This window comes from Melanotaenia boesemani, chromosome 1 (genome assembly GCF_017639745.1).
Source record: "Melanotaenia boesemani isolate fMelBoe1 chromosome 1, fMelBoe1.pri, whole genome shotgun sequence".
Classification (NCBI taxonomy): Eukaryota; Metazoa; Chordata; class Actinopteri; order Atheriniformes; family Melanotaeniidae; genus Melanotaenia; species Melanotaenia boesemani.
Window position 1 is genome coordinate 26831398 of NC_055682.1, and position 15536 is coordinate 26846933.

A 15536-nucleotide genomic window follows, 5' to 3' on the forward strand; every position below is an offset into this window, starting at 1 on the left:
ATTTAAAAATCTGAGCAAACCAAAATAACCTGTGGGGTTCCCAAAGGCTCCATCCTGGGGCCACTGCTGTTCAACATCTACATGCTGCCACTCACTCAAATTATGAAAAACAACTAAACAACCACAGTTATGTTGATGACACACAAATCTACAATACCATCTCACTAGGAGACTACAGTTCAATCCAAACTCTGATCAACTGAATTAATTAAATTAAAGATTGGATGTGTCAGAACTTCCTTCAGTTAAATGTAGACAAAACTAAAATAATAGTTTTTGGAGCCAAGGAATAAAGATTAAAAGTCAGAACTAAGGTTCAAACATCTAAGTTCAAAACTAACAACCAAGCCAGAAACCTGGAAGTAGTCACAGACTCAGACCTGAACTTTAGGAGTTATATCACAACAATTGTAAAGTCGGCCTATTATAACTTACAGAACATATCAAGGATTAAAGGAGTGATGACTCAGCAGGATTTAGAAAAACGTTTCCATACATTTATCTTTAGTAGACTGGACTACTGTAACGCTTTCCTCACTTCACTTCAAAATCCTGCTGTTAGTTTACAAAACACTGAATGGTTTAGGACCAAAAAAGGATCTTCTGGTTCGTTATGAACCAAACAGATCCCTCAGGTCATCAGGGTCAAATCTACTTTCTGTACCCAGGGCCATAAATAAACATGGAGAGATAGCATTCAGCTTTTATGCTCCTCACATGTGGAACAAACTCCCAGAAAACTGCAGGTCTGCTGAAACTCTCAGCAGTTTTAAATCGGTGTTAAAAACTTTTCTATTTACTCCCCATGATCAAAACAACTGTTAAATTCCTTACACTGGAACTTTATTTCTTGCATTTTATCAATTTTATTTTAGCTTTTTTTCTCTATTTATATTTAATTTCATTATTTAATTTAAAGCTTGTTTTTAATGCACATGTTGTTTCCTGCACCTGGCTCTGATGCTTTTAATGATTTATGTAAAGCACTTTGAATTGTCTTGTACATGAAATGTGCTAACCTTGCCTTGCTTTCTATGCTAAGTAAAATACTGGCTCTTAAAGAAACCCCTTTTTTATCAAATCGCTTATCAATTTTACTGTTCAGCTTTACACACTTGTCTAAATATTGTCATTTCCTGCTCCAAGAAGATCAGGAATTGGACACCACTGAAGTGACCTCAAGCCTTCAGAACTACAGTTCACAAACCAATGAATGAAGCCATGATGGCTTCTTCCCTCTTTTATTTTGCAGTTTGTTTGCACAACATCAACACATTGTACAGCTAAAACTGACTGCTGCTGAGCATGCATGCATATACACACATAAGAACCCTCTCACATGTGCACACTCCACAGCAACACATAAGTGAAAACATAAATGGGATCGGGGGCCCCTGTGGCCCATGGATCATGCACAGAGGCCCTTATGAGCCAAAGGTCAAGGTCTTTATGAGCAGCTGAAACTCACTGCTTTAAAACAAAGGAATTTAATGCCCTCTTAAGCTGGTGCTTTCCTTGCCTGTGTATTTAGTTCTGAACTCAGCAGTGCATAAATAATTTAAGAACATTTAAGTGCTTAACATGCTTTTGGATTGCAACTTTGTTTTATGTGGGTTAGGAGGAGGTAAAGGTGGCTGGCAAAGTGTTGCATTCTACTGACAGCTGAAAATTAGTACCCTCATCAGTTACATACATTGGTTTCCCTTTAACCCTTTAGACTGGCTCGTGTTGGAGGAAACTGAGCTTAAACATTGATGTAAATCTCTATAGTCTCCTCTGTGACAAATAGGAAATGTCTTAAGAAAAAAAATCTAAATTTTATTTTTAGCCAATGTAGATGATTTCATCTTGTGCATGACAACAGGGAGTAGGATCTGCAGATGGTGGCGGTGCTCTTGGAGTCCCTAAGGCAAAACTCCTGGCCAACCCCTAAAAAGTGTGTAATTGGGCGCGGGGAGATTCAGTGTCTAGGGAATCTCTTGGCCCAAAGGCAGGTGCCCCCCTAGCTAGTCCATTGCCATAACCAACTGCCTGCAGCCTGGACTTAAAAATAATGGGAAGTGGTTTGCATGGCTGGCTGGGAAACTACTAGCTGTTCAAGCTAGATTTTTACCTTTCTTGTGTTCGCCAGCCTCTTGGCAGTACTTGCCTTGAAAGGAGATCCATCCCATTAAATGGGAAGTACTTAAGAATGCTGTGCCTTACTACTGAACCATATGTTTTCCTTTCTGCTTTGTCTCTGAACATGTTGTAGATGGAAGGAAGGCATACCTCTTGTCCCACGATGAACAAGTGGTGTGTTGTACAAGCAACAAGGGACCAGACTGTTGTTCTTTGACTCATTATAGTACCATAAAGTTACAGCTAAATTCCTTGTATTCCATTTTATTCCATGCTTTGCAATTTAAGAGTTTCCAGTGAATGCTTATACCCAATTCTGTGTTGATGTAACATCCATTGTTCCGTCTGTACAAATAAACCATTGTCTTTAAATTATTCAATCCAAGGGAGATTTCACACTAAATGTTTCATGACAGATCTATCCTGCTTTATATTTTATAAGAAATTCTTCAGCCTTACATCTGTTTTATTATAGAATTAACCTGCACTCTCTTTCACAAATGAAATTAATTAATCAAAAGAAAAAAAAAATTTAAAAAGCCAAGTGCAGCTAAGCTTAAGTTGAGCAAGCATGCAAAAAAGAGCTATGATAACAGTGACATATGTAGGTACAGATGTTCTCACAAGAAGAGATTCAATTAATCATTAAGTCACTCCACATGTCACTGCTTCAGCTTAACAAGGTCCAGTGTATCTGAGCCAGAATCACTATATGTTCTCATATGCGTGCATATAAGTGAGTGTGTGTACACGCGTGTCCCTGTTTTTGTGTCAGGGCTGATTGCTCTTGACTTCATTAATCTCTGCAGTGTGGTTATGATTAGCTCTCTGAGGCATGCCAGAGGACATCTGACACACTCGCTCACACACTTACTGTCAGGTCTTGCCACCTTTCCAACCTGTCTCTATCATGGTCCAACCAATTAGCTTTGTGCAATGATTCCTGTTCAGCGCACACACAATAAAGCAAAAGTTTGTTAAATTTAACACTGACGCAAAAGAGTGTCTGTGAGTTCAGGAGTTAACTTAAATCAACTTTTTTATGTTGCACAGTTTCACTTTAGGAAAGATTAAACAAGAAAACTCACAGTTTGCAAATTCCAGTGCCTTGAAAATGTTCTTGGCAGGATGTTTTATCAGTTGTTTGACATCAAAACTGGAATTTGTATGTTTGCAGTCTACATCTTGTAAGCCTAGTTACATTTTTATATGTAACAGAGTATGTCCTTTGTACTTGAGTGGATGTGCGAAACAAGTCTATTTAAAAAGATGAACAACTACAAGTGGAGAGATAAACCCAGAGAAAAACATAGTAAGTAAAGAAGGAAATGTCAAATAAAAAGAAAACAGTAATACACTATCATGCGTCACAAATTCAAAAAAAAAGAAAAAAAGAACAAGAAAGTAGACAAAGACAAAGCCAGTAAGCAATAGCAATCAGACAGACATAAACCAGAACGGTACATGGAATGAGTAGCAGATGAAAAGAACAAGTGAAGTGTAAGTGGTAAAGTGCCACAGAGATGGAGAGTTGTGAGATGCAAGACTACACCCTACCATGATCAGAGTACGGACTGGCTGATTTATTTTCCCTCTCCAATATTGAGTCCCTCAAAAAGAAAAAGAAAAAAAGCACATTCCATTAAACTACTAAGGGTTTTATTTCTGAAAGGAGAATGTGCTTGTGGGCATGAATGTGAAGTGAAGGAATGGTCATCAGATGCTGCAATCATGCAACAAAAAGCATCTATTCCTATGTCTGTCATGGCCCATGCTCATTCCCACTCCCTGCTTCCTGCTGACCATATTTGGATCTCCAATCATCACAGCTATTAGGACGACGCAGCTGGAGGATATCAAGTCATCATTCTCATCGCCATATAAACCTCACCCGGACCTCCAGTCATCGCTGGATTATACTACTCATCGTGGTAACCAGTCGTGCACATGATCTATATCGTATTGTATCTGAACCGACCTAACTTGTACCCTCTCTTCCAAGAACCGTACCTGAACCTCGTCCACACCACGGAGAATCCTGTCTGCCCGCTCCAGCCCGTCCTTCCAGCAAACCCTGCATACTGCACAGCACAATTCTAATAAAGTGTCTCTGATCATTCTCCGAGCGCTCCTCTCTTTGGATCCATACACCCAATCCATGACAATGTCACTCTGCCTGACCACTTGTTATGATGATTTTTATGTATTTTGTTTGTTTTTGTAAGCTACACGCTATGAAATTATTGTGAAGAACAAAAGTGGATGCTCATAAAAACTGATTTCAATTTAGATCCAATCACATTCAATTATTAGTTTTTTTTTTGTTTTCATATGGTTTGATCACTGGGTCATTCATGCAAATATAAGGTCTATGTTATATACTATAAACTATAGCATTTCAAAACAGAACTGCAGCTGGTTCAACATCTGAAATGCAATCATGCACATCGTCTATTTGAGGGAACATTGTGCTCCAAACAGGAAAATATAAGTGAGTCTTTTTGATAGATTTGTACCATAGTTGCGGGGACTAAAATAACAAAAAAATAACAAAAAAAATAACAAAAAAAAAAAAAAAACCTGTAGTCTCACACCAAAACATGCAGCATCATGAAATTTTTAATCTGTAACACTCTACAAAGAAAACTTGCTGCCATAAAGGTCTGTGTGTTTGTTTGTCTGTGTGTGTGTGAGTAAACACAGACAGCAAAATGACAAATTGTTCAAAAGCAAAATGAGAGGAGTAATGATGGAACAATAATGCCACATGTGTACTGTAGCCTGTGCATGTGTATGTGTGTGTATGTGAGTGTATGTGTGGTGATGAATCTCTCATTGTGACAGTGGGGCCGGCAGCTGCAAATGTCCTTCTGGGTGGGACACACACACATGGACACACACACACATACACACCGAGACACAAATACACAGATGGAAACGAGCACACTAATGGATCACCCCTGTCTGCATGCAATCCGCCACAAATAATGATGAACCACCCCTGCATTAAACTATTTTACACAATGCTCAATTCATTACTCTCCCACCCTCTCTCTCTCCGGGTATATGTGAGATAATAAAGGTATGATATTTCTCCTTTACTGGCAGAATCATAGTTTTTATCCATTAGTATGATATTAGGAATGAGGAAAGGTGGAAGGGAGGGGGTTGGATGGAGAAGTAAGTATAAAAGGCTTCAAATTGGTTTAAAAGCATTGCCACTGTAAAAAGTAACAGTAGCCACAGGCAGAAGGTATGAAGAAGCAATTTGCATGGTTTTGGTAAAAATACCAGGGCCAAGTTCCAGCATTTTACCTTCAGCTCTAGATGGAGGGACTTTTACTATGTTAGGGATGAAAGCGTTATTTAGCTGATGTGGGGGAAAAAAATTGGAAAGTTAAAAAAAAAATGATGACATGAACTGATGAAAACATTTTAGGTAGTCACAAGTTGACACACATTCCCGTTAAATCTAATGGGAAAGTGTATCCAAACTTTTGACTGGTCGTGTATTTCACCATATTTATTGAATATTGCATTACCGCTGTTATTTTAGCCCTTAATAAAATAGTCACCTTAAATTATTTTACCTACTTAAGATGCTTCATGTTGGATTATTTTTAGTTACTGGCAATTTGAAATGACTGCAAGATGCAGTTACAAAACTGTCTAAATTGTACATCAGACATAATATATGTCAATAATATGTTTAGCTAATTCTCATTGCAATGAGGAGTTTGGCCTTGTTAAATTTAACTGGTAAAAGAGTGCAATAGAAACAGCTGTAAAATTATTTCTACACTGCCTATGTTCAGAGCAGATTTTTACCAAAATTTAGAATCGAGATCTAAGCAGAGCATGTCATTATCTAGGATTCAGTCTAATTGGTAATCATAGAAATATAAACTGGCTGCGAACTGTGACAAAATGTTTGATAAGAAACTAAAAACAATTTCACTGTTAGACTAATGTCTACATTAAGCTTTTTTAACATGTTTTCTTCAAATTTGTAAGTGTCTTATTACATAATTAAAAATGCTCTGATTTGCATAACTTACCCAGAGACAAAGTTTACATAAAAAAAGCATCATTATCTTAATTTTGCATTTTTTTCCAAATAGAATATATGTTATGGAGGCAAAATCTTTAAAAAGTTTTTTTTCATTTGTTTTAATAGATTCATAGATGTGTAACTGTTATAATAACAAAGGGTCCACAACAAATGTCCCTGTGATGTCTTTTGTTTTTTTACAAACTCAAGATGAAATGTTTTTTTCTTTTAATTTGTTTCAGTGACTTGAAGAGCATGCCACTGCATAAAAGAATGATTAAATAAAAGCCAGTGCAAATATACTTTTAATTTAAAATACATTTCCCTGCTTCACTTTGCTCAGTGTGGAGAAACAAGAAGAAAGAGTCATTATGGATTTCAATTAAGTGATCCCTGGGCAGAGAGAATGCGTCAAACTGGGGAGGGGGGAATTAATGTGCTGCGGACAGATGTTTAATAATAATGGCCGAACTGGCCCTGCCGAGAAACACATATCCCCTCCATCGCATCCAGCTGTGGCTGCAGGACCTTCACATGCATGGACAGACATGCTGAAAAACCACACAGACAGGCCCACATACACAGACACTTTTATATAATCACTCACACACTGACACATCCAATAATAAGTCAAACACACACACTACGCAGAGCAATGTGTGAGAGTCTTATACACATCCACTCACCCATACAAGCTGGTATCTCCACTGGTGTGTGCGTCTTTATGACCAGTGCTGGCCACAGCGCATATGGCCCTCATTTAGGAACAATGGGCATGGAGAATGACTGGTTGGATGAGCTTCCTGACTGTGAGAGGTGACAGGAGGCGTGTTAAATGACATGCCCCGTATAGAGAGATAGAGTAAGACAGGAAAAGAATGGGTATTCATGAGTAATTGTGGATAAGGACTTATTGCCTCAGTGAGCAAAGAAAATGTTTGGACCAAGAGCTGACAGAGGAAGAGGAAAAGTTGTGATAGCATCTAGTCAGGGTGGGTCGAGAAGTGGATTATTAGCCAGAATGTAAACAGCATGTTCTTTTATGAAGTGCTCTCATTCTCTTTTCTGTGTCACTCTCTCACAGTTACACACCTGGTGACACCTAATCAGTGTTGTGGCAGGACAGATAGCTTCCAGCCGTCCTTACAGTCTTGTCAAAAACAACACTCCCCCTAAAACTCTTTCTCCCCCTCCTCTCTCTCCCACACACAAGCGTTGTTTCATACCCTCTTGTCACAACAACAACTCTCCAGTAATTACCAGGGTGGCCGCCCTCCTACCGCCCTTCGATGGATGGGCTGAGCAACCATGGGTTCGACCCTGCAGCCATAACTCTACCCAGGACATCTGCCGACTGCTCTTCACCACTCCTGTGGCCCTCAGACAGCAAATTGGCCTCAGAGAAAGACAGAGAGCTAGAAAAGGATTCTCAAACAAGCTCACTCCTTTGCTCACAATGAAGCAGACATGCCAGTACACTGGAATGAAAGAGTATGGAGGCAGACACATACTCATTCACTTTCACTATTTGTCGTTTCCCTGTCTCCAAGGAGTAATCTATAATACAGACATACCTCTGACCAATGGCTCGACAGATATCTTTCCTCGCGCAGATACAAAATTGTACACACAAACACACACATAACACCCTGCTGAGGTGATCATTTTGACAGGGAAATATGACTGAAGAGGAGTGGAGTGAAGATGAGGGGAAATAGGGGAAGGAAGAGCAGGGAGACATGAACTGATAACTGTATGATGAAGGGTGATAACGTCAGGAAAGGAGGAAAATAGATGAAGGGATGGATGCAAGAAGTCAGGCAGCTGGCAGATCAATACACACATTTACTATCTGTATCCAGAGAGCAAGCATTTTTAAAATGTTTGTGTGTGTGTGTGTGTGTGTGTGTGTGTGTGTGTGATTTTTATTTATATTTGTTAATGAATTTGAAATGTATTAGTACGGGCGATAGCGAGGAATGAATTATCAAACATTTTTTGAGCAAACTAAGGAAACTTTCTTTGTAATATCAGTAATGATTTTAGTTAAGTCTGTAAAAAAATAAGCAATTGTCTGCTTGAATTTTAATTTTTCTAAAGAAGGCATGGTAACTGCTGACAGTTTTTTAAGCATATCAATACATTAAGTTGCGTCTAAATAAATTTGCTTGAAAATGAAGTTGTAAATTATCAGACACAGATTAGTAATTTTTTACTGTGGTCATCACTTGTTGGAAATGATAATTTTTTGTGTTTTTTTAAAGAACAAATGCAAAACATAAAAACAAGAAATCAAGCTATGCACTTAATGAACAGAAGGTCTAGAAAATAACACAAATAATGTTTGAAAACACTAGCAATATTCAAAACATTCAGAGGGTGCAGACCTCTGTCAAGCCATTTAAATTTCTTTTTGCCAATGATTGTGGGCAATTTTTTAGAGTTAGAAGCTCCATCCCCCCGTGGTGAAGGATCCTTTAAAAATTACTGCATCAAGCATTGATCCTGATCACCCCAAAATCTAATTTGGCTACTTGTTCCTTATTCCATTATTGATATTTCCTGAAATTTATTTAATCAAAATCCCTCCATAGCTTTTTGAGTTATGTTGCTAATAGACAGACAGACCATCAGAGAAACCAGCCAGGTGATACATAACCTCTACCTTGGCGGAGGTTATAATAATTTATTATAACATAGCCTTCCATCTACATTAGAATCACAGTCTTACTGAGTGACAGTAAATTATACCAAGAACTGTATACACAGCATAAACTTTTCAAAGTTTACGTGATGTCTACATACGTCGGACTTTTTTAATTAATTATGTTGAGATCAGTACAAAGTAGGTCTGATATTCGTTATCTTTTTTTTTTTTTTTTTTTTTTTTAAGAAGAAAGGTAATTTTTCCTACAGTCCTGAACGCATCACCAGGCACTTGTCGTCAGGACAACAAGTCATGTCAACTTACTCACGTCGGAGCAGACATGGCGGAGCTGCAGAAAATAAAATGTGTAGTAGAAGAGTTCCTAAAGGAATACTTCCTCCAAAACAGGTGTATCTTGTGGATTTTTGTTCACCTTTTATTAATGCGAGAAGGAATGCTCTAGCTGGGCAGTCAGTGAACGGTTTACAATGACTAATAATCAAACTTTACCAGAGTTTTTAAAACTAACTTTAGCATCATGCTTCCATTATTAGGCTCCCAGCTAATTAGCAAAAAACGTTTCAATACGTTTGTCTAGGCATATATAAAGCTACATCGTGTAATATCTATATATTTAGCTATAGTTCAATGAGGTATTATGTGTTTCAGCCAAGCAGAGGAGAACAGACAGAAGGAGACCCAAGCTGCCACCGAAATTCAGAGCTGGTTCCGAGCCTGTAAGGTGCGGGCATACCTCAGGTACAGAGTTTGTATGTGAAGATAATGATTTGATCCGATTAGAATTTTGTTTCTCTCTCTCTCTCTCTCTCTCTCTCTCTCTCTCTCTCTCTCTCTCTCTCTCTCTCTCTCTCTCTCAATTAACAAAAAGCAACTAAACATGAAAAGTTTGAAAACAGCAAACACAATATTTGATAGGTATCAAAAGTATTAAGTGGTATTAGGTATAGTTGTCCTTTAGTGGCTGTAAAATATTCTGGAAGGGGGTGGGGGGGTATAGTTAATTTAATGATAAACCTTGATATTACCTCACCCCAATAATTATCCCTTTTCCAGAGCTTTGCAAATGCCCTCAAGGAATAAATGCGGCTTGCACTCTGAGCTCTTTTCACACACAGTGAAATGTATATCTCCATCTCCGCTCTTCTTTGGCTACTGTGACCCCAGCGCCATTCTGCAGGGTCAGCAGACAAACTTCCAGACAGCAGGTTAATTCAGATTACTTTAGTTAATTGATCAATGTGTTAAGTGGATAATTAGCAACAATTTTAGCTGCCTAAGTGCAACTCCAGGGTTGTGCTATCCCCACTATAAGCATTGATTTTCTGGGCATATAAATGGCCTTTTGGAAATTGATGGCCTCATTGCAGGCAGAGAATCGCAGTGGACTTGCATTTAGAGTATGTTTGAAGATTAATACAAATGTGCACCGCTGACTAAAGGGGGTGAAAGGCTCATCGGGTATGATCGAAAAAGCCAGGAAGAGCAAGGGTGTTTGTGTGTGTGTGGGTGTGCGCAACTTGAAAGTTTCCCTGACCTTTTGATTTAAGTCCTTTTATGGACCAAGATTTGTTTAAAGAAAATCACTTTTTTTTTTTCTTTTTTTTTTTTTTCACATTTTTACTCAGAATGTTTCTTCAGACAGTATTCATTTTGTGATTTAACACTAAAGTCTTTTAATATTTAACTTTATAATAAAGTTATTTTTTAAAATGTCAGGGTCCTATTGGGTTTATTTTTCTGCATTAGAAGGCCAAAATCTCCCTAGTTAATAATCAAAGAGATAAATCTATCATTTAGTCCTTCCTGCCTTCCCCCATGTGTATCTAAATAACTTTTTCGGAGTTTTGTTTAATTCAGTCACTTAAAGCTACCCATCCAATCCTCTCCCCAATATGATTTTATTACAGCCATCTGCACAAGAAAGCAGTCATTATACAGAAGATATGGCGGGGCTTCACAACAAGGGCACGTGTCAGACAAATGGTGAAGGTAAGCCAGAGCCTGGAACAGCTATAGATATATTGATTATGTTATGATAGCATGCATTAGAATTCAATTGCCTTATTCCTAAGTCCCTGCCTCTGACCTTAAGAAATATAATTCACTCATTGCACATTTGGAAATTAACACTTAGTAAATATGATGCAGTATGATAAGAAATTCCATCTGTATTGCAATTCCTTATATGCATCTAGAAAGAGTGTTCTGATAAATAGAAATAAGGAAAGAGTTGTGTGCATTATGATTGTGTGCATGTGTGCTTTAGTAAAACAAGGCCCCATTTTCAGCATATTGCCTCCAACTGCTTCTTAATTGAACAGATTGTTGATACCGGATCCAATACCCAGCACTCTCACATATAATTTTCCCCTGGATTGAGTTTTGTAAATGTATCACAACAAGCTATTTATCATGCCTGTAAATTGACTGTTTGCTAAAGCATAACTGCCAGCCAGTGTTTGGGAGGCGTTCAAGAAATGGTAAGGGGGTGAGGGGGTGTTATAATACACAATGAAGGATGTGTCACAACACACATATGGGCTAAAACGAGGCTGTTTGGTCTCATTTGGAAACAGACGAGCACTAATTTGAATCACTCAAAATTGCCACAGTGCACTATTTTGAATTAGTCCAAATATATTCCATGCTTCACCTCCTCTCGCTCTGTCTGTCTGTCTGCCTTCTTTTCTCCGGCAGACCTTATCTTGTGTAATGTGACTTGCTCAAAGCCTCTTCTCAAATCATCAAGCTGAATTTACAACCACCTTTCAAGTCTTTGTCTTCTTTTCCCTTCCTGTCTTCCCTCTCTCTTCCCTGTCATTATTGAAAAAGACGTGTTGAAATATGAATCGCTTTTATGGCCGACACTCCAGTTTGCTCCTGAAATGTTCCCCCAGCGGTCTGCTGGCACGTTTGGTCTGTGACGGCTCGTTGAGCGTGTTGCTGAATATTCTCTGGCCTTTTGTTGTTAGTCTCTTCTGTGGCAGTGCTGTCATTGATTATGAAATCCAGAGGAGAGCGTTTGGCCGTCATACATCTCCATTAGCGCGCTGCTTGACTACCATAGATTTTCTTGGCCCTTGTCTGCGCTGGTGTATTAAGAGAGTACCGTCCTCCCCTTGATACAAAGTCCCACTAACCATTTTCTGTCTCTCTCTATCTCTCTCTCTCTTTCTCTCTCTCTCTCTTCCTCTCCTCCTTTCTCCCTTCATCCCCTGACTTTTTCCTCATTCTTCTCTTCTCTTGTGCTTTCCCTCTTTCTGTTTCTGTCCCTTTTCCCTCCCCCCACCCCATCTACTGTGGCCCTATCTGTGCTGTCTCTTTGCAATGTATTATGTATAAAGAGCTCTTTATCTTTGACGCCTGCTGTGGACAGATCAGAGAACCGGGAGACAAGATGTAACGCCATCTTTTCCTTTGTGTTCACAGGAGGCATATTTTATCATGAAGATGAATTTCTACAATGTGATGGCGGTCAGGGTAAATATCACCACAGTGTTTTGTATTAGCAAATGGAGTGTCGTGGTGGGGGGACACTCTGTTGCTCTGTCTGTGCTGTGAATGCAAGGCCTCATGAATAGCAACCTCCTTTGTCACTTTTTTTTTTCATTCAGCATTTATTACTTGTAAATTGACTGATGCTGGAACTTTCAGGGCGATGCTTACATGAATCAGGGAATACAAAATGAAAGTGTTTTCCCACACACAGATTTGACTTTTGCTTGCATTTCTTAAGCATATTTGCAAGCCTGTGTGTTTTACAGTTTACAATTTTAATAAAAACTACAGTTTAATCTGTGAATGTAGTCACAAAGGAGCTTCTCTCGCTATCTCACACACACAAGAGCTCTACTCCAAACACAAAACTAAAACATGGGCATGTGTCATAGCAGGAACTGGGAAGATTTAGATTCACAAACCTTTGAACGTACTTTAGTTAAAAGAGAAAAATAACATTATGTTGCTTATAATTATTTCTCCAAAATGTAGATGACATGGTAAATATGGTGCTTATACCAACATGCTGAGTCTGATTCTGTGAAAAACTTTCTGCTTTATGCTGAAGTAATATTTAAAAGAGAAGATTTGTTAATAACTTTAGAGCCAATTTCATAAACTAATGTCCAGCTCATCATGATTGCACAACACTGTCTCTGGTCCGCTGTGTGCTAGAGATGTATTATCAATTGAATTGGAGCTTGAAAAATCATGCTATGAAACCATTTCCTGATTGCATCAAGCTTTTTTTCTGCACTCTGCAATAAACAAACACACAAAAAATACTGGTGCATATAGGGCCTTATATATAAACACTTCTAGAAATATTTCTATAATAAGACAATATAATAGCCTGCAGGGTCAGACCCTGGTTATTGAGAACTGGTAGAAACCACTACTATCTGATGCTTCATATAGAAATGTATACTCTCTTTTTTTCTACTACTGTCTTTATTCCCATACTATCTACTACTGTTCAACTTATTAATCATAACACTGTGGCTGTGATTGATGTTTTGGCACTTTTACACATGGATATTTCACAGAAACATTATATTTTTACAGTTTCATATAATTTTTCTCTTGCGTATGGCCTCACTCTGCCAAAACTGTACAAGGGTTTTACAGACCAACAAAAATCCACCAGTGTTTATTGAGGGTGTGTCACTGTCCAAACGGGCAAAGATGGTTATAGTATTTTCACATAGTTGGGAAAGGCTGAAAATGGAAGGTGTTATATTTTACATTTAATAGCAATCCAAACAAATTAAATTGACCACCCTGTTTTTTATTAAATATCCAGTTTTAGGAGAGAAAGAACCAGAAGTAGTTTTTGACCCAGCTGTTTAGGTCACTGGGTGAAAGGTATAGTTGATGTCACCATGTAGAACAAAGTAAATGCTTCTGAAGTTAGAGGCGAGAGGCTTTTATTACCCATTAAAAATAACCTTCATATTCCTATAAAACCCCCAATGTTTCCTAAAGGAAACAATAGAAATTTAATAGAATATTATGTGAAAAGGTTTGGTGGATCAGCAGTTAACAATGCAAGAAAGCACTGGTTTAATCCCCACATGGGCTCAATGAAGCTTTGCTGTGCTGAGTGTATTCTGTCTTTGACTTGGATTTTTTCAAGTGCTCCAATTTTATCCCACTGCCCTTGACCAAGTCTTTGGCCTCAGAAGAAGAGTCTGTCCCTGGGTGCTATACTGTGTGCTGGCCACATCTCCTAAAGATATGCCATGCAGAATATGCAGAGACAAAATTATGGTTGATTACAGATTGATTGCATTTAAAAATCTAAAACAGCTCATAAAGTGTTATAAAAATTACAGGTTGATGTGAAAGTACATCCAGTATCTGATGGCCATTTCCTTTTCATAATAACACCTCTTGAATGTTTATTATCTGTATGTCAGACCTGCAGATGCTGTTTCTTGGCTTATGACACATGGACCAACTGAACATGTTAAAGCAATAGTGTCCATGTGTATAAAACACAAAAGTAAGTCACTGTGCAAAAATGAATGAATGAAGGACACCAGTTCTCTTTTCCAGGAAGTATTTATTATTTAAAAAAAGAGAAAGAAAAACATAAAAGGGAGAAACAATCATCTCAGGATCCCCTTGTGACATTTCCTTTGAATCAATTTTGACTTCTTTTCTCTCTCTCCTCCTCTTGTCTTTAGCACGGTGTGGTAGATAACAGAGGATAAAGTATTAAGGCCGTAATAGAAACCAGTGTTTACATGCCGCACCTCGGATTTGTATTAGATTCAACAGCATCGATTTCACTAGTCAACAGAGGTCAGCAAGAACTCGGGTGGCGCCAATTACTTTATTTAAAATTATCTATTGACTGGCAGATCAATGCTAATTCTCATTTTGCTCTTTGTTGTTTTTCCCTATCCTCCATTCCTCATCCTCTCCCATCTTTCTTCTTCTCATAGCATGATGATTCTTTTACCTGCCATTGTTTTAATCTCCTAATTAGTCTGAAGGACATCCGCCCCCTTGGTTTAAAATGGTCCACTGATGTGTGTGGGTGTGTGTGCTAGCTAATCTACAGCCCCCTCAATCAGCAAAGAGTGATGTGGTTAAATATATACAGAGTTGTGACGGTTGTCAGTCCCACCTTGGATTGTCCCTCTGTCGCTATACATGCAGGCGCAAACAGTGTAAATAATGCATAGATTTTATATGAATGTCATGACAACACAAAACACTTGAAAAAGACTGATTTAGATACTGCTTTATAAAAATCTTAATGTGTGTCAAGTGTTAGGTGTTGAAGTAACAGGGGAAATTAGTTTATTTTATTTATTGTTAAAAAAAATAAATAAAAACAACATATTTTCTCATCTTCCATGCCAAGTTCTGACAAAAACCTTTTGATTTCGTACAGATTCAGCGGCAGTGGAGAGGATTCTTTGTGAGGAAGTATGTCCATAACTTTTATGCACGTAAAAGCTACATGGAGAGGCTGATCATAAAAAATCACCTTATCAGGTAAGAAAATTAGGTGTTTAATACAATACAGAGTTAATAAGGACAGCATTTTGCAGTTTGTTTTATATTATTATTTCTGATACTTAAAATGTAGTTGATTTTGGTTTTTTTTTAATATTACATGGAGACACACTTCTCTGAATTTTGAGCATATGACTTTGAGTGTGTCTGTGTTAGTATGAATGGGAA

The 15536-nt window shown here is 38.1% G+C and overlaps 1 protein-coding gene across 4 annotated transcripts in view; it reads left to right on the plus strand.

Moving 5' to 3' along the window:
* Window positions 1–9142: 9142 nt before the first annotated feature.
* spata17 (spermatogenesis associated 17) overlaps window positions 9143–15536 on the plus strand; it is a 37090-nt gene continuing 30696 nt past the window's right edge. For 3 of the 4 annotated variants that reach the window (XM_041988028.1, XM_041988039.1, XM_041988036.1), the window contains exons 1-5: window positions 9143–9227; window positions 9489–9578; window positions 10748–10829; window positions 12270–12320; window positions 15244–15347. In XM_041988028.1, the coding sequence (XP_041843962.1) occupies window positions 9160–9227; window positions 9489–9578; window positions 10748–10829; window positions 12270–12320; window positions 15244–15347 (395 nt within the window). In that variant the 5' untranslated portion in view covers window positions 9143–9159. The remainder of the gene's footprint in view (window positions 9228–9488; window positions 9579–10747; window positions 10830–12269; window positions 12321–15243; window positions 15348–15536) is intronic. The other variant, XM_041988050.1, reaches the window with a different exon arrangement.